Raw genomic sequence first — 24,518 nt, forward strand, 5'->3', positions numbered from 1 at the left:
ATGCTCATCTGGGACCTGCAGGAAGTAGATTTCTCTGCATGTGTGTTTGAGTACATAGAAAGGCGTTTATATAAATTAAACATGTTGTTGTGTTGTTGTGTTGTTGTGTTGTTGTGTTGCAGCGTGGGCGAAGGTGGAGGTTCAGGTGGAGGAGAGTGTGGAGGCGTACCTGGGCGACTCGGCTCAGATCTCCTGCCTCTACAACTTCACTGACGTCGAGTCAGAGCCTCGCTTTGTTATGATCCAGTGGTTCGTGGTGAGTCAGCAATAATGTCCAACAGCTCAATTAGAGCATTTTTGTTGTTTAGATTTATATTTGTTTATTTCTTTATAACAATCCATGAAGAAATGTAAAAATATAAAAATGTATTCTGAGTGAAGTTGACTAACAGGTGATAAGACAGCATTAGTAAAGGACGCAGTGAAGGAAACAAGGAGGCGTCCTCAGGTAATGTGATGTTAAAATAATATCCTGTGTTTCGTGCAGAGAGTGTCGGGCAGCAGCTCCAGGATCAGGATCTTCTACGGAGACGGCGATCAGCAAATTGTCGACAACAACACGGAGTACAGTGGCCGCATCGAGGTGACTTCAGACGGACGGGAGTCAAAGCTCAGCATCCAGGACGTCCGGCTGCAGGACGAGCGCGAGTTCCTCTGCCAGATCAACGGGCTCTCAGCTGGGAACGCAGAGGGAAGGACGCACCTCCGAGTGTTCGGTGAGGAGGGAGACACCATACAGAGAAATATCTCACTCTGATGATTTTATAATTGTTTACATAAATGCAGAACAAACATAAACAAAACCTGAGGCATGCAACTTAAAGGCAGCATGTAATACACATTACAACATATATATATATATATATACATATATATATATATGTATATATATATATATATATATATATATATATGTGTGTACTTTGACTTATTGAAGTTCATGGTGGAGAAGAGCTGTTCACACATATATGTGCTCCCAAAAAGGCACATGGTCAGCTTGAACATCCCCTGCTGAGCCAACGTACCTCTGTGAAGTAGAGCACATCCTCATATTCTGACTCAATTTCCTCCAAAACAGCACGGAACAGGCGGTGCTTTAAGCCCCTGGATCTGATATGGTTGATGCATTTCACAACGACAGACATCACATTGTCAAACTTCAAGCATTTGCTGCAAAGGGCCTGCTGATGGATAATGCAGTGCAGAGCAATAGCCTCCTCCACACCCTCCTCCTCCAGTTTTCTTTGAACAAGTGCCACCAGCCCGTTTTTTCTCCCCGTCATTGATGGCGCTCCGTCCGTCGTAATTCCAACATACCTCTTCCATGGCAGACCGATATCCGCAATGGCATCACACAGTTGCTGAAATATCTCCTGAGCGGTGGTCTGGCCATGCATTGGTTTCACTGTAAGCAACTCCTCTGTCACTTCAAAACTGTCATCAACACCACGGACATACATTGCGCGCTGAGCGGTGTCAGTGATGTCTGTGCTCTCATCAAGAGCCACAGAGTATGCACGGAAAAGTTTGGCTTTGTGGCACAGCTGTTCATATATGTCACTTGATAAGTCAGACATGCGCTCTGCCACTGTGTTAGCTGACAGGCTGATGTTTTTGAACTGACCCTTCTTTTCCGGACAGACTATACTTGCAGCCTGCAACATGCATTTTTTTACAAACTCGCCTTCCGTAAACGGCTTTCCCGCCCTAGCAATCATCTCACTCACCACATAGCTAGCTTCGACTGCTAAATCAGCCTCATTGCTTCCTTTCTTCAAGAGATTTTGTTGCTTCCATAGAATGTTTTTTAGCTCTGTGACTTTTCTCTCTCTCTCATCTCCCAGGTATTTTGCATACTCTGCATGTTTAGTTGACGTTTGACGTTATACTCCTTGTATACAGCGATTTTCTCTGTGCATATAAGGCACGTTGCGTTTCCCCTGTACTCAACAAAAAAATATTCAGTCTCCCACTTCTCCTGAAATGTTCTGTGGTCATCATCGATTTTTCTTTTCCCTGAAAGTTTTGATGAAGACATGGCGATATATTTTGCTTCCACTCTGTGTCACTTGTGGATCACTCTGGATTGATTCCGCTGCGCGCATTTGATTGACGTGTGGCGGAGTTCCCTCGGAGGGGGGAGGGGCGAGGGAACTCCGCGCAGCAGTTCCCTGCCAGCAGCAGCAGCAGCAGCAGCGGGAAAAATAAAATTGAAATAAAAAGCGCAAACGTAAACGCGCGGGCCAGATTAACACTATTACATGATATCAACAAAGGGGCCATGAGAAACTGTCTCGTGGGCCACGTCTGGCCTGCGGGCCTGGAGTCTGAGACACCTGATCTAAAGTAACAGACAGAGAATCAGCACTTTGGAAACAGGGCTGAAACAGAGGGGATTATGGGTAATGCTGCAATGATCTGTTTGGTGTTTCAGCCAATCAGAGACAGGCTCTGGATATATCTGAGACCTGTGATATACTGTACTGATGAAAAACAGTATGACAGGAGACTTCTAAATGAATAACGTTATTTATTTCCTGTTGCAGCGACTCCCGAGGCTCCGCTGATCGAAGGCGTCTCTTCAGGAATCTCTGTTACCAACGAGCTGCCGTCTAAGGTCCGTCTACTTTATATTAATGAAAATAATCTTCAGGATTACAATGTTACATAACATCGCATATACTGTGTAAAATGCAAAATAACAACTAGTATATTTGCATATTTGTAACCCTCTCAAACTGTGAAATGTGGACTATACTCGGGCTGTGCAAAGTGCAACCGTGCAACACCAATTGATGGATTATGACTGTATCAAACAGTACATCAAAAATACTACCTGGTTCACTACATAAGACACCACTTATGTTTTCTGTTGTTCCAGATGATATTAGAATTTGCACAAATAGCTACTAAACCTTTGTTAGTCTAGATCAGGGGGGTCAAACTTAATTTCATGGCGGGCCACATCAGCATTAAGGTTGCACTCAAAGGGCCGGTTGTGACTTTAAGACGATATAAATATATATAAAATAATGTATTATATTACATTATTGCCTCTGCATTGGATTATTATTGGATAGGGTAATGAATTCATGGTTAACTACGTCTGAAAGCAGAAGTCTAGGGCAAATAATTGCAAGTCTCTTCAGTGAGCATGTCACAAAATGAGATGCATTGTGGGACATGTAGTTTATGGGCAACGTGCTTCTGGAAAGCGTCTTGTAACCGTATAATAAACGTATTATATACTATAAACTTTATTATATACAGTGTGTAATAAAGATAGTAAATGTGTTTCTCCTGCAGGTCGCTTCGTGTGAAACTCGTAACGGTTTCCCCAAACCGAACATCACCTGGTACAGGAACGGCTCTCCGCTCAACTCTGAACCCGGACGTGAGTGACTGAGTACATTTACTCTTAATAATACTCTCCATTAGTACTTTACCTGCTTACTGAGACTTCATACTTCTACTGCACTAGAGTTTAAAGAGAAATATTGTACTTTCTACGCAACTCGGCAGCTTATGGCAGCTTTAGTTACTTTTCAAAAACAAGAGGAAAAATGTATTGGCATCTTTAAAAATGTAAGTAATTAAAAAAAATGTAAACAATGACTTTAATTGTTTCATTTATTTTAATAGTTTTGACTTTATAGATAGACATTTTAGATTTTTTATTAAATTCATATTAAATTAGCCCTGAGCGAAAAAATGCTAAAACACTTAGCACAGAACTCACGTTAAAATACCCTCATCACTTATCGTATCTGCACAAACAGGATATCGATTAGAAGCTGAGATTGCAGAGATTCGACAGGTATTACTATCATCACTGACCGATCCGAACTCGCTACATGAGAAGCTAACACTGACATCACACCACGTAGCATTAGGTAGCCAACACGGCAATATGTCTCACCTTTGTTTTTTTCTGATCAAATGTTGTCTTCAATGGCATTACAACAATAGAAACGCTGCTGAAGTGAATCCAATGTGTCTGTGTCACTTTGAAAGGATTTCTGATAATCCATCAGCAATAAAACTACTTTTCAGTTTTCAGATTTCAGAGCGTAAGATAGCTTTGACTGCGTGCCCATAGCTCTCATTTCTCAATGGTATTGTGTGTGTGTATGTGGAAATCCCCCTTTGATTATATTGGCTCCAACGGTTCAAAAGAGATGTCAATCATTAAAATCGACCAATGGGTTCCAGAGACACGGCACATAAACCCATTTCCACCCAGATGACCCCAGAAGTGGGTTTTTTGTGCTAAATCTGTCTAAAAAGATCAAATGTCACTTGTTTTGCATCAATCGTGATACAGGGTACTTATTATATATTATAGTTTGGATTCCTAAAGCTTTTAGTCTACCATCCCATCATCCAAGGTTAGTTTTCACTATAAGTAATGGGTTTCTTTAGGACGGACACTATAATTTAAATTGTTTTACTGTGTTCAATCTGAATTTACTTTAAAATAAAAAAAGATTATATTGATTCTGACTCTTCTACATCCAACTCACTGGTTTATCATTGCTTTGAGAAAAAAGATTATTAATTTACCCATTTTAGAAGTGAAGATATGGTCAATTGTCATTTTTTGTTTCGAGCCTGAGACCTGAAAAACAGACTCGGGGCTTAACATTACATTTAGCTGACGCTTTTATCCAAAGCGACTTACAGTAAGTGCGTTAGACCGACAAAATACAAACTTGAAGAAAACAGAATCATATAAGTACATCAGGTTTCATAGAGCTAACACATTTCAAGTGCTACTCAACTGGCTTTAGACAAGCCAGCCCTTTATTAGTATATAAGTGCTTTGTTAGTAATTCTATCTCTGGAAGTGGAGTCCAAAGAGATGAGTTTTCAGTCTGAAGAAGATGTGTAAGCTTTCTGCTGTCCTGATTTCAATGGGGAGCTCATTCCACCATTTTGGAGCCAGGATAGCAAACCCACGTGTTTCTGCTGATGGGAACTTGGGTCCCCCTCGCAGTGCGGGTGCAGCGAGCTGTTTGGCTGATGCAGAGCGGAGTGCACGTGCTGGGGTGTACGGTTTAACCATGTCCTGGATGTAGGAAGGGCCAGATCCAGACAGATGCGAAGAGATGGGTTTTGAGCGTTTCAATGGAAATAGCTTCTCGGATCTGAAATGGAAGAGAAGAGTTTGAGATGGACCAATCGTGTGCAAAACACCCTGTGTGAAATGGGAGTACCTCCTATCTGTAATTGTAATGTATATCTTGATGTTGCTCCTCCAGATGTGAACGTGCTGATCCTGGTGACGCGGGACTCTTCTGGTTTCTTCTCGGTTCAGTCGACTCTGGAGTATAACGTGTTGAAGGAGGATAAAGACTCTCAGTTCACGTGTGAGCTCAGCTTCTTCGTGCCCGGAGCCATCAGGACGGCTGAGTCCAGCAGCGTCAACGTCACCGTGCACTGTGAGAGTTCACACCTTTTTACACCTTCTACACGCCTGTGTGTGTGTGTGTGTGTGTGTGTGTGTGTGTGTGTGTGTGTGTGTGTGTGTGTGTGTGTGTGTGTGTGTGTGTGTGTGTGTGTGTGTGTGTGTGTGTGTGTGTGTGTGTGTGTGTGTGTGTGTGTGTGTGTGTGTGTGTGTGTGTGTGTGTGTGTGTGTGTGTGTGTGTGTGTGTGTGTGTGTGTGTGTGTGCCCAAGCTAGTTCAATTATTCACACTTGTGCTTTTCTTGTGATTTCTCTACACCTATTTATGATTTCTGAATTAAACTGTGTGTGTGTGTGTGTGTGTGTGTGTGTGTGTGTGTGTGTGTGTGTGTGTGTGTGTGTGTGTGTGTGTGTGTGTGTGTGTGTGTGTGTGTGTGTGTGTGTGTGTGTGTGTGTGTGTGTGTGTGTGTGTGTGTGTGTGTGTGTGTGTTTCAGACCCCACCACGATGGTAGAGCTGTGGAAAGATTCTCCTCAGGGTCTGGTGAAGGAGGGGGAGACCGTGGAGCTGCGTTGCCAGGGCGACGGGAACCCCCCCCAGCCCTTCACTTTCTCCAGAGAACAAGTAAGAAAGGGAGGCGAAACCCCCCCCCCCCCCCCCCCCCCCCAAAAAAAAATAAGAGAAAGAAAGGGGGGAGACGCAGGAGACGTTTCGGGAATGTTTTTGATATTCAGAGCCCAGTGTGTGTGGATCTGACCCGGGGGCTCGTTCCCATGTCTCACACACACACACACACACACACACACACACACACACACACACACACACACACACACACACACACACACACACACACACACACACACACACACACACACACACACACACACACACACACACACACACACACACACACACACACACACAGCTGTCTAGGCCCACGTGTGTGGGCCTAGACAGCTGACGTTTAATTTGTGACTTTATGATCCATTTTCAGTCTTTTTGTGTGTATGAGTTGCATGTTGTACTGTGTAGGCCTAACTATTTTGTACAAGTGTTATTTTATCTGTTTTGCCAGTGCCAAAGACACATTTCAAATGTATGTAGATTAAATTGGCCATAAAGTATTCTGAATCCAAATTTCATTACAACCTCCTGCTTTCAGTCATCTGAGGCCATTGGGACCAAAATGCTTCCTCCCATTGACTTACATTTGGAAGCGTATATTGCAATAGCTGGAGATAAAAAAGCAAACTTAAAGGAACTACAGCACGGTCACATGACTTCACGTCACCACCACTATGCTAAAGGAGGCTAATGTTGGGCTATAAAGGAACTACAGCACGGTCACATGACTTCACGTCACCACCGCTAAGCTAAAGGCGGCTAATGTTGGGCTATACAGGAACTACAGCACGGTCACATGACTTCACGTCACCACCGCTAAGCTAAAGGCGGCTAATGTTGGGCTATAAAGGAACTACAGCACGGTCACATGACTTCACGTCACCACCGCTAAGCTAAAGGTGGCTAATGTTGGGCGTGATGACGTTTAGTCGTCTCATTTAGACTCTTGTTAGCAACCATCGTCTTTAAGTTAAGATTATCATTATTTATTTATTTTTTACAGGAGCTGGACGTGGACCTGGAGAGTAACCATGGAGACGTGTTGACGTTGTCTCCGGTGTCTCGTAAAGACAGCGGCATCTATCAGTGTCGTCCTCAGGACAGCGAGGGAAACAGCGACGTGAAAGGAGAGGTGCAGCTCACCGTGCACTGTGAGGAACCTTCAAACACACAGGAAACACAATATATACACACACACTTTGTTTTTATGTATTTAAGAAGCGACAATGCACATTTATCAACATCAGACAACAGATTGAGTCACAGAAGCTTATTTTATTCTTCAGTCCCTGTCAGAAATGTCATTAGAATATTGTCTTCTGATACAACATGTTAACTACAGAGATGGATGGTGCATTCAGGTGCTCCTCAGATGTTCTCTTTTCTGGGTTGGGAAGTCAGACGTAAGTCAGAGGCCGTTTCTCAATCTCGAGGATGCTGGCTTGGTAGTTGTGTACTTCCAAGTCACTTCCTTCAGAAACGAAGCAAGTATGCTTCAACATAAACTGTACCGAAAATAAATACCTCACGATGTCTATCTAATTATGAACTTGCTTTACTTTCACGGAACACATTTTTGGTGATAGCAAATGTAACAAAGTAACATATTTAACAACACATGTTCTACGCCACTACATACTTATATTTAAATGTGTGCTGCGTCGGTTCAGCAATTCTCCGCAAGGGTTTTTGAAATTGGTCCGTGCGCAAAGCATTGTGGGGATTTTAAGGACGCGAAGTCTACCCATGTGCAGCCTTGAAATTTCCCCCAAACCAAGGACGCGGCCTCAGTGGAATTCCAAGTATGCTGGAGATTGGAGCGGTCCTGCTGCGCCACTTGATGACGTAGCATCCTTGAAATATTGGCTTGGAAGCCAGTATCCTCGAGACTGAGAAACGGCCAGTGTGTGCAACCAACATGGACGCTTTAATTTAAAATGATTGATACAGAATTTGAACATCTCACTTTACAGACCATTAGATTCTGGGGTTAAAATTGGGTATTGAAGGAAAGAAAGTATTTTATTGCTCAAAGCGTAAAAAAAAAACGTGTTATTTGTTATATTTCGAGGGGCGTTCACGTGAAATTCAAAGTCAGGAACCCATTTTACAGATTATTCCGATACTACCCTTTGCCTCCAGTCTTTATGCTAAGCTACCATCCCAGGTCCGTACTAGAAGCTGGACAATTGTACTTGCTGTTAGAGTGATGAACAAATGATGATTGATTGATATGGCTGAGACCATCCCAAGTGTATGTTTCAGATAAAAAAGAAACTCTGCATTAGAAGTATCCAAATAAAAACTACTCTGGAAGACTTGAGGAAAGGAATCCTAGGTGGAGGACTCGTTCTCAATTTATAAAATTGATATAATCTCAGAAGAACTGCTCCTTTAATCTTGTCTCGTGTCTTTGTCCTCAGACTTGGACCCAGCAGTTGTTGTTCCTAAAGAATCCGAGGTGATGCTGAGAGGAGAAGATCTGACTGCGACCTGCAACGCTCTGTCCTCCCTGAAGACCTCCACCGTCTGGTACAAGGTAAACACACAACGCTAGCATTTCAACCATTAACGTGCATAGACTCACTGTGAAAGCTAAGAAGCAACAGCACGAACACATCCTTAACGTGTTCGACTTTAGGACATACAACTGGGAATGTTTGTGCAAAAAATCCAATGGACAATTGTTGAGGTATCAAAGGTCTTCAGTCATTTTGCAGGATGTGAACAAAGACCTATGTTCCCATATTTTACTCAATAATACTCAGTGGTGTAGTGGGGATTTTTTTACTGGGGGGATGCTATTTTAATTAGCTCCAAATGATGCCGCACTCACAAAACGGGCAGACAGGTCCACAGAAACTACCGGTATGCTTAGTCCTACTTTAGTTACTGTACTGCAAATAGCAGACGGCGCAGCGTTCAACACACAGACTCAAAACCATGGACACACCGGCACATAAGTTACATAAACAATGTATAGGCCTAAAGTGCTATTCGGTGCTGCTAGCTTCTTTCTTCTTGTGAATGATATTCTTTTTAGAAAAGAAGTCAAGTAAAAAATGTTTGCCTGCCATTATAGAGCTTTTTTGTGAGCGTTCTTGAGGGAAAGAGCTGCCGTAAAATCGGCGGGCGGCGAGCTTGCCAACCCTCCCGATTTTCGCAGGAGACTCCCGATTTCATTGCCCTCTCCCGGTTTCCTCCCGGGGTCATATTTCTCCCGCATTTCTCCCGATTTCTGACAATTCACATTTACTCACGACTGTTTCCACTCGGACTTTAATACAGCTACACCATTGTTTGGTTTCCATGGTAACACGTCTCTTTAGTAGCGCGCGCAACTGAAAGTCTAAAGAGGGTGAAGCAGATAGTCACAGAAAACAGAACAAGAATCGACAACTACTCTACTCTCTGCTCACTCCTTTCCTTTAAGATACAGGTCCAGCTCACACATATGCTCCATCGAGGACGGTGCTACAGGCCGCAAGGCAGTGCACTTACAACTACAATAAGCATGTTAATGTTAATCTAACAGCTCCGGTGATCCACTACCCCCCCCTCCCCTGCGGTGGTTTTGAAATGCTCCCGATTTCTGAGGTCTCAAGGTTGGCAGCTCGCCGAGGGGTCACGAGCGTGATGACGAATCATCATTTTTTAATGAAATCGGTTTTATTATAATTACTGTGAAATGTATTTTATGTTTTTGTCATTATTACTACAAATACACACTGGCCACTGATAACACTGGCAATGATTTTATATTTATTAGACTATTGAAAAAAATATCATGCTCCAAATAAGTGGCGGTACGGCGTGCCCCCGCGTCCAACGCCCGCTACACCACTGATAATACTCTCACCCAATGTGGAGTTTGTAAATCCACATTTTAGAAACACAATTGCCCAATGGATTTAAAACAGAGACATTGGCACAAAATCCTTTCTTATGTCCTCCAATAGATAGACCAATCAACATGGAAACCAAAGACACAATGTTGATTTTTACTTAAACTGTAAATATTTGTTGACAAGAAGATCTCACTATAGTCACCCATTTATAGTCACGAACAACCATTGACCTTATTTTCTGTCATTACTCTCCTAGCCTGATTTAAGTGTTTTTGTTTACTGTGTGTGTGTGTGTGTGTGTGTGTGTGTGTGTGTGTGTGTGTGTGTGTGTGTGTGTGTGTGTGTGTGTGTGTGTGTGTGTGTGTGTAGGATGGGAAGCGTGTGGGTACCGGGAACACTCTGCACCTGAAGGACGCCACCTATCAGACGACAGGAGAATATATCTGCGAGGTCACGGTGCCTTCACTGCCCGCTCTGCACACCAGTGGCTCCGTAAACATCATCGTCCAAGGTCAGACACGCTTTAATGTTCAAAAAGATCTTGTTCTCACACTGCCTCTTTTCACCCTCTCTCTGAAACCAAGTACATTTACTTGAAACTAAAGGAATGTTTAAGAGGGAAATTATGTATTTAATTTGGACAACAGCTTTTTTTAAAGATATTTTCTATTTCATTTATTGTCTATTATGTGTTTTTATTTTTTTTCCGGATGTATCTGCATTTGTTACTATGAAACCTTTAACTAGATTTAGCTCATACTTACTTTTACTCAAATATTAGTTTCAATGCAGGATTTTACAGCGAGGAATAAGTAAATGTCCAAGATTTTTTCCATTAATTTCTACTCTTATCCCCAAAAATCAGACCCGAAACCAGAGCCCAGTCTGCTCTGATTGGTTAGCTGGCCAGCTCTGTTTTGATTGGTCAACAGCTTAGAGATGTCCCGCTCCTTAGCCTATCACGTGCAATGTGTTGCAGCACTAGCCAATAGGAGTGTTCGATATTGATGTCACTATGATTTAGCCTTTGTAGACCATTTACATGCACACAAAAAAGACTAAAGGGAAGACCCTTTAACTTTGTCTCTGAAAATGAACTGTTTCCATCAGGTCAGAGAGACATATCTCCACGATGTATTAATGTTAGAGTGATGCCCACCCTCAAATTAAATCTAGTTTAATCTCAGATCAGATGTTAAAGAGTCTTGAACCTTTAAATCATGTTGTTACGTTCCCTCCTGGACTAGGGGAACCAAAGGGAAGTAACAACATATAAAATAACCGGGCGAGAGAAAAGAGGAGAGGAAACCGACTTGTGAAGCCACAAGTTGGTCTTTCAATTAATCAAAGACTCACCAGCCAATTTGTAAACTTACGACAAAACCCAAAACAACTTTCTCATGACAGAAAGCGACCGCAGTAAATCAGAACAATACTCAGAACTTCTATAAGTAGCAACAAAAACACTACACTGCTGCACAGATCACCCAGTGCCATCCAGGCAGCTCACAGGGGAAGGAAGAGAGACTGCAGCCTTCCTCAGGTCCTTTGTGGAGGCCCTGATTGGGGATTGGGAGCACCTGAGGGAGAGGCTGCACCTGGAGGGAGACAATCAGGGGAAGAGGGGGAGGGAGACACACACACACACACACACACACACACACACACAAACACACAAGCACCCACTACGGCACGTAACACATGTTAAAAGTCTACTTCCTGGTCTCTTGTCTTTCATATCTGTGTTTACTGATGCTGTAAATGGAGCTGCGGTGAAGCCTCAAATATTTGATACTCAGTCTGACCCTAAAGTATCTTCGTACCGTAAATGGATTTCTGTAGTTGAGTTTGTGGCAACGTTTTGGATTCCAGGCCATTTCTGGGATATTAATGTCCTTTGTGCCGAAAAGTCAATCTCTAGAGCTTAAAATAAAGTGCTGCCTCAGAGTTAAGACCTTCACCGCAGATATTCAAACCACTGTTGGGCTTTTAATGTGAAACATCTGTGCAGGAAGAATCAGGTTCAATATGACGGTTAGATTAAATGACACTGGAATGTAAATGGTAGAAATATAAATCTGTATTTCGGTTTCGTTAACGCTATCGGCCTCATTAACAAAACCCCCCCAAGAAACATTATGGATTAACTTAAAGCACATCATGTAAACAACATGTCGTTATTTCATGTTCATCTCTCTGAATATATTTTGCACTTTTCTATATCCCTAAAATCTGCACTGCCCTTCTCTTACAACTTATTTGGTGTGAATGCTGAGTCCGCTTCCAGAAATATTAACCATACCACATCCAAATATGACATAGTAGGCTTTGCCTTTTGTAACTTTGTAAAGCTGTTTGTCAGCTTCGACACAAATTGTCCCTTTTTGGGAATGCATCGTTTCCAGCATTCACACCGCAATTTCTCCAGGAGCTGCCTTCTCTAGTTTCCCTATGTTGTGTTTGCATCACCAAACACCAAAGCAAACTCCTTATGTGTGTAGACCAGAGGTTGCGCTTGACTTTTTCGCTGCCCGATCGTGACATTTCCGTCAAAATCCATTATAACCCGTCAGCCTGTGCACAACTCTGAACTGTTACGGCCCGTCTACACTACAGGCATCAAAAAATCTTGATGCTGGGCGTGTCTGAAGCTTGCCGATTTTTTGCGACCAACAACCAATCACATGAATCTCCCGCCCCCGACATACAAAGCAATAGCAATGTTAAAACGAAGTAAACTGGATATAAACTCTCCAAACAGGCGAAAAACCTACCAGTTTCACCCACTGTCTCTGCCACCTCCCTCCATGCCTGGTTCCTCCGGTTTGTATCCCGGTAAATAGTTCCGGTCGTAAAGAACCGGGTGATTTGCTACCGTAATATCTCGTTTGGAATATGAGGAAATGAACTGCGGTCTGGCTCTCCCAGCTTGCACGCGGTTTGATTGGCTGCGCTTGAACTGGCGGGATTTGCATAAACGGGATTTGATTGGCTGATGCCAAGCATCGAGCCTCAAAAGTTGAACATTGTTCAACTTTTGTTGCCGATAGATGCTCGTGATGCTTGCAAAGCCATGCCATGCTCCCCACAATGCAGTTCGGCGAAGATTAAAAATCTTCTACGTCACCCCATTCAAGTGAATGGGCGAAGCGTTGAAAGCATTTTTCGATGCCTGTAGTGTAGACGGGCCGTTAGCGCATGCCCACTGCACCTCGCGGGAGCGTAGCGTAAAGCTTGTACTCACAGACATTTCAATGATCTGTTGGGAAAAGTTAGGTTTGGAAACTATATAATTTCCTTTTGGGAAGGCATGCATAATAACACGGCATAATAACACCGGAGCCCCGCTGCGGGGAGGCTTTGGTGCTGTTCTGATTTTATTCTAATCCGTCAAAATGACGGAAGGCTTTCAGATTTTACGTCATTGTTAAAAAAAAACGTGATAGACGGAAAGTATTCGGTTAACGCGACCTCTGGTGTAGACGTACCTGTCAATACACCTGGTTCTGATTCTACTTTTATTGATGCAGGTGGTCCTCAGCTGGTGGGCTCTGATCAGGACGTCCAGCTGGAGGAAGCCGCAGGCCGGACGGTGAATCTGAGCTGTGAGGCCAGGGGTCGACCGCTGCCCAGTCTCTCCTGGAGCCTCAGCAGCAGCCAGGTACACAGATATATTCAATATAACCCGGAGGATTGTACTTCTCAGATGTGGATGAATGATGTGAAATCTAATCAAGTGTTAAATCAGACTTTAGTTCCACCTGGAGTAAATCCACCAGCTACCCTGCAGTATACAAAGTCATTCAGACTAGCTGCTCCTTTACCAGCTTTGAGAACACTTTCATGATCAATCATTATAAAACATATCATATATATTATTCTGAAATGGACCAATCTGCACAATGACTACTTTTACTGTCTTTCACTATATTTTGATGAGAATACTTTTCTACTTTTACTTGAGGAACATTTTGAATGCAGGACTTTTACTGTAACAGAGTATTCCTACACTCTGGTACTTCTACTTTTACTCAAGTACAAGATCTGAGTACTTCTACTTTTACTCAAGAACAAGATCTGAGTACTTCTACTTTTACTCAAGTACAAGATCTGAGTACTTCTACTTTTACTCAAGTACAAGATCTGAGTACTTCTACTTTTAACCAAGTACAATATCTGAGTACTTCTACTTTTAACCAAGTACAATATCTGAGTACTTCTACTTTCACTCAAGTACAAGATCTGAGTACTTCTACTTTTACTCAAGTACAAGATCTGAGTACTTCTACTTTTACTCAAGTACAAGATCTGAGTACTTCTACTTTTACTCAAGAACAAGATCTGAGTACTTCTACTTTTACTCAAGTATAAGATCTGAGTACTTCTACTTTTAACCAAGTACAATATCTGAGTACTTCTACTTTTAACCAAGTACAATATCTGAGTACTTCTACTTTCACTCAAGTACAAGATCTGAGTACTTCTACTTTTACTCAAGTACAAGATCTGAGTACTTCTACTTTTACTCAAGAACAAGATCTGAGTACTTCTACTTCTACTCAAGTACAATATCTGAATACTTCTACTTTTACTCAAGAACAAGATCTGAGTACTTCTACTTTTACTCAAGAACAAGATCTGAGTACTTCTACTTTTACTCAAGAACAAGATCTTGTACTTCTACTTTTAACCAAGTACAATATCTGAGTACTTCTACTTTTAACCAAGTACAATATCTGAGTACTTCTACTTTCACTCAAGTACAAGATCTGAGTACTTCTACTTTTACTCATGTACAAGATCTGAGTACTTCTACTTCTACTCAAGTACAATATCTGAATACTTCTACTTTTACTCAAGAACAAGATCTGAGTACTTCTACTTTTAACCAAGTACAAGATCTGAGTACTTCTACTTCTACTCAAGTACAATATCTGAATACTTCTACTTTTACTCAAGAACAAGATCTGAGTACTTCTACTTTTACTCAAGAACAAGATCTGAGTACTTCTACTTTTACTCAAGAACAAGATCTTGTACTTCTACTTTTAACCAAGTACAATATCTGAGTACTTCTACTTTTAACCAAGTACAATATCTGAGTACTTCTACTTTCACTCAAGTACAAGATCTGAGTACTTCTACTTTTACTCATGTACAAGATCTGAGTACTTCTACTTCTACTCAAGTACAATATCTGAATACTTCTACTTTTACTCAAGAACAAGATCTGAGTACTTCTACTTTTACTCAAGAACAACATCTGAGTACTTCTACTTTTACTCAAGTACAACATCTGAGTACTTCTACTTTTACTCAAGTACAACATCTGAGTACTTCTACTTTTACTCAAGTACAACATCTGAGTACTTCTACTTTTAACCAAGTACAATATCTGAGTACTTCTACTTTTACTCAAGTACAACATCTGAGTACTTCTACTTTTAACCAAGTACAACATCTGGGTACTTCTACCACCTCTGTCTATAGACTATGATCTTTTTCTAGGACTGTCTGTGTTGTAGATGTCTTATCTTTTAAATGTCTGTACACACGACATAGATGTGTAACATGTGTGTGTGTGTGTGTGTGTGTGTGTGTGTGTGTGTGTGTGTGTGTGTGTGTGTGTGTGTGTGTGTGTGTGTGTGTGTGTGTGTGTGTGTGTGTGTGTGTGTGTGTGTGTGTGTGTGTGTGTGTGTGTGTGTGTGTGTGTGTGTGTGTGTGTGTGTGTGTGTGTGTGTGTGTGTGTGTGTGTGTGTGTGTGTGTGTGTGTGTGTGTCTCAGAGCTATCAGGAGGTATTGAGCAGGTCTAATGATCACGAGGCTCTCAGCGTGGTTTCGGTCTTGGTGACGGCCGACTTCAGTGCCGTGTGCAACGCCTCCAACGACCTGGGGACGGAGAGCAAGACGTTCAGCATCAGAGCCAGTAAGACAACATCCACTCTGTAATATCTGTGAACACAAGTACTGTACTTAGTGCCACATCGAGGTACTTGTACTTTACTTAAGTACTATCTTTTTATTTTATTTTTATTTATTTATTTATTTTATTTATTCATGTATTTAACAGGGAAAGTGCACATTAATGAACATTTCTGTAAATGTGCCAGAGTTAGCAAAGAGGCTATTTTTCATCTGTAGTCCCCGGACAGATTTTAAAAGTCAACCTAAAACACATTTCATTTTAAACAAGTAAATACAATACATTTAAAACATGCAACAGACATTACTGGGATACTTAAATAAAACCATTTAAAATACAGAACATTAAAACAAAACAAAAGAACATGTTAAAACACAGGCAGTGGGTTGGAAGGAGCAGAAGATTGTACTTGTACTTCACTATCATTCAACGGTCAATATTGTATTTTTTACTTCAATAGATACACCAACACCCTGAATAGATTGAAAGAACATTGATTATTATCTATTTCTTCAGTATAACTTTTAGTTTTTATAATTTTTATTTTGAAATAAATTATGTTCTATGTATTTTTTACTATTTTGACTTCTTTTACAAACCGAGAAAAAAATAATTAAATAATATAATATCCTTTTCCACATTAGGAACTTCTGCATTTAATATTTGACCTCCATTTTGCTGATGATACGTACTTCTTGGTCTGAATGCACTGACCGCACTTTGCATTTAAACATTGGGGGTTTAAAAAAGAGCCCAATTCATTTCTAATCTGTTAACACAACGCACACACATTAAATGCACACGTTAGACTTTTAAGAATATTTACGTTTGCAATTCCCAAAGCTGCTGCGTTCAAATGAAATTAGAAGTGTGTGTGTGTATTAGTGTGTGTGTATAAACGTGTGTGTGTATAAACGTGTGTGTGTATTAGTGTGTGTGTATAAACGTGTGTGTGTATTAGTGTGTGTGTGTATTAGTGTGTGTAAAGTCTTAATGGTTGTTCTTCTCTTCAGTTCCCAGACTGACCTCAGCGGCTCCCTTCTCTCCGGGTAAGATCGTCTCTCTGGTCCTATTTTATCCTTTCAACCTTTAAAAACAAATGTTATTTATATTATTATTATTTATTTATATAGTCAGTATCAGGTTACACGAGCCAGATGTGCTGCATGTAGAGTTTATTAAGTACATCTAATAACCTAATAAACTCAAACTCAGTGACAAAAACTACAATATTTAAAATAGTGCAGAGACGTGTGTGTGTGTGTGTGTGTGTGTGTGTGTGTGTGTGTGTGTGTGTGTGTGTGTGTGTGTGTGTGTGTGTGTGTGTGTGTGTGTGTGTGTGTGTGTGTGTGTGTGTGTGTGTGTGTGTGTGTGTGTGTGTGTGTGTGTGTGTGTGTGTGTGTGTGTGTTTTTATTTGTGTATAAAATAGTGCGTTATGTACCAGCATGCACCTGGTCTTTATTAGTATGTGTGTGTCAGTTGTACGTATGTTTTTCATCATGTTACATGTGTTCCCTACATGTGTATCTGTCAAAGTATGTTGCATGTGTGTGTGTGTGTGTGTGTGTGTGTGTGTGTGTGTGTGTGTGTGTGTGTGTGTGTGTGTGTGTGTGTGTGTGTGTGTGTGTGTGTGTGTGTGTGTGTGTGTGTGTGTGTGTGTGTGTGTGTGTGTGTGTGTGTGTGTGTGTGTGTGTGTGTGTGTGTGTGTGTGCGTGTGTGTGTGTGTGTGTGTGTGAGCTGTAACATCATCCTGCACTGTGTGTGTGTGTGTGTGTGTGTGTGTGTGTGTGTGTGTGTGTGTGTGTGTGTGTGTGTGTGTGTGTGTGTGTGTGTGTGTGTGTGTGTGTGTGTGTGTGTGTGTGTGTGTGTGTGTGTGTGTGTGTGTGTGTGTGTGTGTGTGTGTGTGTGTGTGTGTGTGTGTGTTATGATGTTCATGCAGAACATGTGTGTCTCTTCTCCTCGCTGCAGATCTTCAGGCCTGAGGGCGTTTTAAATATTCTGTTTGATAAAAAGATAAAAATCACAACAGCAGATTTCTTAATGATCCCAAAAATATGATTTATATATGCAGCGATGAAATGTAACTTCAGTACTTCTTTGAGGTGCTACTTTTTACTTCATTTATCTTACAACTTTAGTTACTAATCCTTGGAACTTGAACTCTGCCTCAATTTAAAGTTAATTTCTTTATTTTTCACTTTTTGTTTAATGCTACTTTTTTATCCACTACATTTATTTCAAGGCTTTAGTTGAAATACATTATTATTATTATGAATAGAAAATGTAACTGAACTAATAAATGACTTTACCAATGCAACTCTTGAAAACTTTGTGGATCTTAAATACTACAATGCTACGTTTACTTTTGTATAATTGTATTTATACTGAGTGAGAACAATAAATGAGTCACTCTTAATGATTTCTTTCCAGACGGTCGTTTGGTTTTATCGTGTTTTTTAAATACCAGAGGGAATATTTATTACGAGGCAATTTTCTGTCTTCTAATTATCTCAACAGTGACTCGATGTTATTAAAGCTTCACCCGTCGGTTGGGAATAAAGAACATTTCAGATTCCAGTTAAAAACAACAGGGTCAGAAACACAGAGCTGTGTCTCCTGTTGTTAACTGGGGTTATTCTGGGATGGATTTAAACTCACACTCAGAGGGGGAGGAAGTGTTCAGATGTACTTACAACACTACTAAAATACTATGTTACAAGTCAAAGTCCTGCATTCAAAAAGAAAAAAAACGGCAATGCAGAAAACTCTCAAATAAATAAATAACTATCAAAAGATATTCAAAAGAAACAAAACTTTATTGATCTGTAATGAACTTTTTTTGTGGTTACACATAAAGTAACTGCTTTTGAAGTAGCAGACACACAGTATTGCAAATATACTGATACTACTCAGGGAGTTTATTATTTATTGATACTGTTTTACTGTCTTTTGTTTTGGTAGTATTTCACTAATTACATTTCCTAATGTTTGTCAATCATTGAAGTGCATTTGAGTTGTTCATGATGCTGTATGAATAAAGTTTGTTTGCTTAACGTGTGTGTGTGTGTGTGTGTGTGTGTGTGTGTGTGTGTGTGTGTGTGTGTGTGTGTGTGTGTGTGTGTGTGTGTGTGTGTGTGTGTGTGTGTGTGTGTGTGTGTGTGTGTGTGTGTGTGTGTGTGTGTGTGTGTGTGTGTGTGTGTGTGTGTGTGTGTGTGTGTGTGTGTGTGTGTGTGTGTAGCAGAGGGCAGTGGGATCATCATCGTGGTCATCATCCTCTCTCTGCTGCTGCTCGCCATCCTCGGCAGCGTTCTCTACTTCCTGCACAAGAAGGGGAAGATTCCCTGCGGACGCTCCGGGAAACAGGAGATGTGAGTACTCAGAAATAAACAAAATACTACAAATACATCACAGTGTCTAAATGAGACGACTAAAGGTCATCACGCCCAACATTAGCCTCCTTTAGCTTAGTGGTGGTGACGTGAAGTCATGTGACCGAGCTGTAGTTCCTTTATAGCCCAACATTAGCCTCCTTTAGCTTAGCGGTGGTGACGTGAAGTCATGTGACCGAGCTGTAGTTCCTTTATAGCCCAACATTAGCCTCCTTTAGCTTAGCGGTGGTGACGTGAAGTCATGTGACCGAGCTGTAGTTCCTTTATAGCCCAACATTAGCCTCCTTTAGCTTAGCGGTGGTGACGTGAAGTCATGTGACCGTGCTGTAGTTCCTTTATAGCCCAACATTAGCCTCCTTTAGCTTAGCGGTGGTGACGTGAAGTCATGTGACCGTGCTGTAGTTCCTTTATAGCCCAACATTAGCCACCTTTAGCTTAGCGGTGGTGACGTGAAGTCATGTGACCGAGCTGTAGTTCCTTTATAGCCCAACATTAGCCTCCTTTAGCTTAGCGGTGGTGACGTGAAGTCATGTGACCGTGCTGTAGTTCCTTTATAGCCCAACATTAGCCTCCTTTAGCTTAGCGGTGGTGATGTGAAGTCATGTGACCGTGCTGTAGTTCCTTTATAGCCCAACATTAGCCACCTTTAGCTTAGCGGTGGTGACGTGAAGTCATGTGACCGTGCTGTAGTTCCTTTATAGCCCAACATTAGCCTCCTTTAGCTTAGCGGTGGTGACGTGAAGTCATGTGACCGTGCTGTAGTTCCTTTATAGCCCAACATTAGCCACCTTTAGCTTAGCGGTGGTGATGTGAAGTCATGTGACCGTGCTGTAGTTCCTTTATAGCCCAACATTAGCCACCTTTAGCTTAGCGGTGGTGATGTGAAGTCCTGTGACTGTGCTGTAGTTCCTTTATAGCCCAACATTAGCCACCTTTAGCTTAGTGGTGGTGATGTGAAGTCCTGTGACTGTGCTGTAGTTCCTTTATAGCCCAACATTAGCCTCCTTTAGCTTAGCGGTGGTGATGTGAAGTCCTGTGACTGTGCTGTAGTTCCTTTATAGCCCAACATTAGCCTCCTTTAGCTTAGCGGTGGTGATGTGAAGTCATGTGACCGTGCTGTAGTTCCTTTATAGCCCAACATTAGCCTCCTTTAGCTTAGCGGTGGTGATGTGAAGTCCTGTGACTGTGCTGTAGTTCCTTTATAGCCCAACATTAGCTTTTTACTTCAGAAATCATAAAGTGGTTCATGATTGCTCTCCTGCTCTGTGGTTTTTAGTGCTGACTTTAAATCGTTCCTTCTTGGCGCCAAAAACTAAAACATTTAACCACAGTTCTCTCTGAGATAATTCTGTCCCTCTGCAGTTTTTGCGAAATGCCAGATGAAGAACCCTCTTTGTTTTGTTTCTGCAGAACCAAAGAGAAGACGACCAAAGACGACATCGTGGTGGAAATGAAGAGCACGACGAAGACGGAGGACGCTGTCCTGCTGAAGGCCGTCAACGGAGACAAACCCAACGACCAGGTGAACAAAATAACATTATGTTAGAAAACTCTCCCTGGTCCCCGGCTTGATCTTGAACCTCAGGATCCATGTATCTGTGATGCTCTCCAGAATGGAAGTAGTCATCACATACAGAGCATCCACTAGTTCCTGAACAGTGTCCTTCACATGCTGATATCCAAGAGAGGGAGTCACACAGTCACAAGATGGAGGAATAGAAAGCAATACTTCACGTCATGTACACAATTCTCAACATTCTGACTTTTTCTCAAAATCCTTACTTTTCCCTCAAAATATCAAACATCCTGAATTTTTTTCAAAATCCCCAAAAATCCTGACTTTTTCTCAAAATTCTGACTTTTTCTCAAAATCCCCCAAAAAATCTGACTTTTTCTCAAAATCTCAAAATTCTGACTTTTTCCAAAAAATCTGACTATTTTTAAAAATCTGACTTTCTAAAATATCAGACTTTTTCAAAAAAATCAAAAGAATATTACTTTTTCTCAAAGATCTAAAAAATATGACTTTTTCTAAAAAAAATTGGACTTTTTCTCAAAATCTCAAAAATCCGGACTTTTTCTGAATACTTCAAAATGTTAAATCTCCCTGGTCCCCGGCTTGAGCTTGAATCTCAGGATCCATGTATCTGTGATCCTCTCCAGAATGGAAGGAGTCATCACATACAGAGCATCAACTAGTTCCTGAACAGTGTCCTTCACATGCTGATATCCAAGAGAGGGAGTTCCACAGTCACAAGATGGAGGAATAGAAAGCAGTATTCAATGTTTACTTCAGATTAGCTCCACGTCAGAAATGATCATGCTTGTCATATGTCTCTCTCCATAGAGGCTGAATCATCATGTTAATCACATAGCTATCATATGCCTCAAACAGTCCTGATGCTCTTCTAGCTAATCACACATCCTGTCATGTTCACAGCTACAGTTCATACCTTTGTGATCATGTTACTCTCATGTTGGAAGAGGACATTCAGGATTCTCCCAACACTTTATTTATACTCTGTATTAACCATCTGAATCTACAGATTAGTAACCCCCAACAATATTTCTCCACTGCATTTCAGAGGGTTCAGACGGTCCGGCTTTAGGAGTATAAAGTAGATGAAATGGAAATATTCAAATCAGTTAACCTAAGATTTAAGTTTAAGATGAATCTTAGGTTAACTGATTTGAATATTTCCAACCTGCAAGTATTTCAAATAGTATGCACAAAGAGTTCTTTTACTTTTGGTATTTTAACTATATTTTGATGTGTATACTTCCAACTTGTTGTTGAATGCTTTCAATCGTAGTGTATTTCTACTTTAATTCAGTAAATATCTGAGTTCTTCTTCCTCCTCTCCTCGTGGAGCTTAAATATAAATTCCTCCTGAGGGAGAGACGTGATAATTCATCAGAGGAGGTTCAGAGCTGGACTTCCTGATTTATATTTGGATATTGAAAACATCAGCAGCGGCTTTAACATTAAATATTAAATGTTTATAAACAAATAAACGCTGGCGTGCAGAAAACACATTCTGATGAAAGCAGGCGGCGAATGGATTTAAAGAGACAGTAACATCTTTTTATCTTCAGTGCCGTTATTCCTTTAAGTGCTGTTTCGGCATCATTTCACTATACTGGAGTATTTCCATTGAATTGTTTATTTAACACTCATAATTACTTTCCACATATAAAACACACACACATCAGATATGATGCAGCACTGTACTGCTAATGTACAATACTAGTAGTAGTTTAAATGGTCTCAACTACAACATCCACATGATATTGCATTTATGTATTGGTGATCAAAACAGACTGTACGTTACATAAGTCAAATGACTCATCCTGCATACTGACTACTTTAATTATACTTTTACCTTTAATTGAAGTACATTTAACTGATAATACTTCTTCTGCTTCTGTCTCCGCAGTAAAGTCCTGATGGTGCAGCAGAGACGTGCAGCAGGGGGGAGTGTATGTGTGTGTCCACGTGAGTGTGTGTGTGTGTGTGTCCGTGTGAATGGGTGTGAGAGACGCTCCCCCTGATCTGAGACCTGCAGGGTAACACACCACTCCTCCATCATGTTATTTTTTTTAGCATTAGTGTTTGATACATTCACACACACACACACACACACACACACACACACACACACACACACACACACACACACACACACACACACACACACACACACACACACACACACACACACTTTCTTTGAGTTCTTCATTAGTGCTCTGAAGTTTCCTCAGTGCGTGGCGACGGTTTCTCTCGTTCATCGTCGACTTTGTTTTTGTTTCAGTTTTTCTATGAAAGTGTACATATTATATATATTTTGTTATTTAAGATATTTTGACATTCGGGTTTTCGTTTCACGCTCGTGTGCATGTTGATGCGTGTCCACGGGGTCGACAGGAAAACACTCTGATTGACTTTTACAAAAAGAAAAAACACAAAAGTTCAGGCGTTTATCTCAGAATTTCCGTCTTATTTTGGCGGGAAAAGAGATTTAAAGGCAGGATTTTCAAAATAAACTGCTGTTCCGCTGTTGTAAATACATGCGAGTGTACAGACTGAGGGTCAGAGGTCAGATCTGCATCATACACTGAATTATTACTTTGAGTTGTGTGTGTGTTTCCTTTGTGTTTCCACTGTTGGGCCTGACGAAGTGTGTCAGTGTGTGTGCACGTTTTAAAAATGATGACTCTTCAAAATCAGGCCGTTTTGAATTCACCAAATATTGTGCTTTAATGCAATTTGAATATTGCTCTGCTCTGTATTACAATATTACATTTTGATTAATTGTGCAGCGCTACTCTGCTTTACATGTCATGAATCTTTGATCAAATGGAAAGTAGACATGGGTTTATTTTAAGGGATTTTATGGTTTTTTATCAATATTATTTCCATTTAAACACATTTAATTTGTATCTGCAGCTCTTACATTTGGCAGTTTTGAACGTGACATTAAGGTATATATTTGAGGGTAAATATAAAACTATAGATGTTATAAAAAGTGGGGAAAAAAGCTCATTTAACTCTTGGAACAAAATATCTCCGAAAAATGGGTTAAAAACAACAATGTAAAAATTGTGCAGGAAATTCATTTTATTTATTTTTTTCAGATGTAAAACAGACTTTTAAAATACCTTGAATTTTATAAAGATTATCAGGAATTTATTCTTATTCCAAATTATTTTCTGAAAGCCCAAACTGGATTTCAAAGCCTGATTTACAGCAGATCATCAGAAACGTGCAGAAACGCTGACTTGTCTCGGACTAAAAGGCCGTGTTGTGAATATTTCAGATTTCTCTCTGAGCTTGTGTGACTTTTTGCCCAGAAGACTTGCAACTTTAACAAAGTAGTGTTCTGTTTGGAGGTGTAAATAAACAATAATAATAACAACAACAACAACCAGGTTCAGGACGTGTTGATGTGCACAAAGCCATAACACCGAGTTCATGAAGACGTTTAAATCCTCGTTCTGGATTTCTCTCCACAGGCTTGAAAGTGTTTTTTCTAAATGTGTGTAAATTAAGTTCATGTGATTCTTCGATCTTTAAGTTTTTTTTATATTTTTGCAAGAAAATAATGCCAAATAAAAATGTTTCCTTTGAAGAGACTGTGTTTTATTTCTATTTCTTTCTGAGACCTTTCCTTTTATTTTGATGTCAAATAAAGTGGAGATCAACTGAGTCCATTACTTTAGTTAAAGGTCTCCTATCATACTGTTTCTCATCAATGTATCACAGGTCTCAGATATATACAGAGCCTGTCTCTGATTGGCTGACACACCAAGCAGATCATTGCAGCAT

The 24,518-nt window shown here is 40.8% G+C and overlaps 1 protein-coding gene across 1 annotated transcript; it reads left to right on the forward strand.

Annotated features, from left to right (window-relative positions):
- mcama (melanoma cell adhesion molecule a) lies at positions 1–24,321 on the forward strand (the record flags this gene model as incomplete). The annotated part of the gene is made up of 16 exons (XM_079648643.1): positions 1–40; positions 123–256; positions 488–716; positions 2,547–2,617; positions 3,307–3,394; positions 5,262–5,441; positions 5,901–6,028; positions 7,035–7,182; positions 8,455–8,570; positions 10,249–10,390; positions 13,410–13,540; positions 15,664–15,805; positions 16,816–16,851; positions 19,042–19,171; positions 20,603–20,714; positions 22,630–24,321. The coding sequence occupies 16 exons, from the start codon at positions 1–3 to the stop codon at positions 22,630–22,632; spliced, it is 1,830 nt and encodes a 609-aa protein (XP_079504769.1). The 3' UTR covers positions 22,633–24,321.
- Positions 24,322–24,518: the final 197 nt, after the last annotated feature.

This window comes from Notothenia rossii, assembly GCF_949606895.1.
Source record: "Notothenia rossii genome assembly, chromosome: 9".
Lineage (NCBI taxonomy): Eukaryota > Metazoa > Chordata > Actinopteri > Perciformes > Nototheniidae > Notothenia > Notothenia rossii.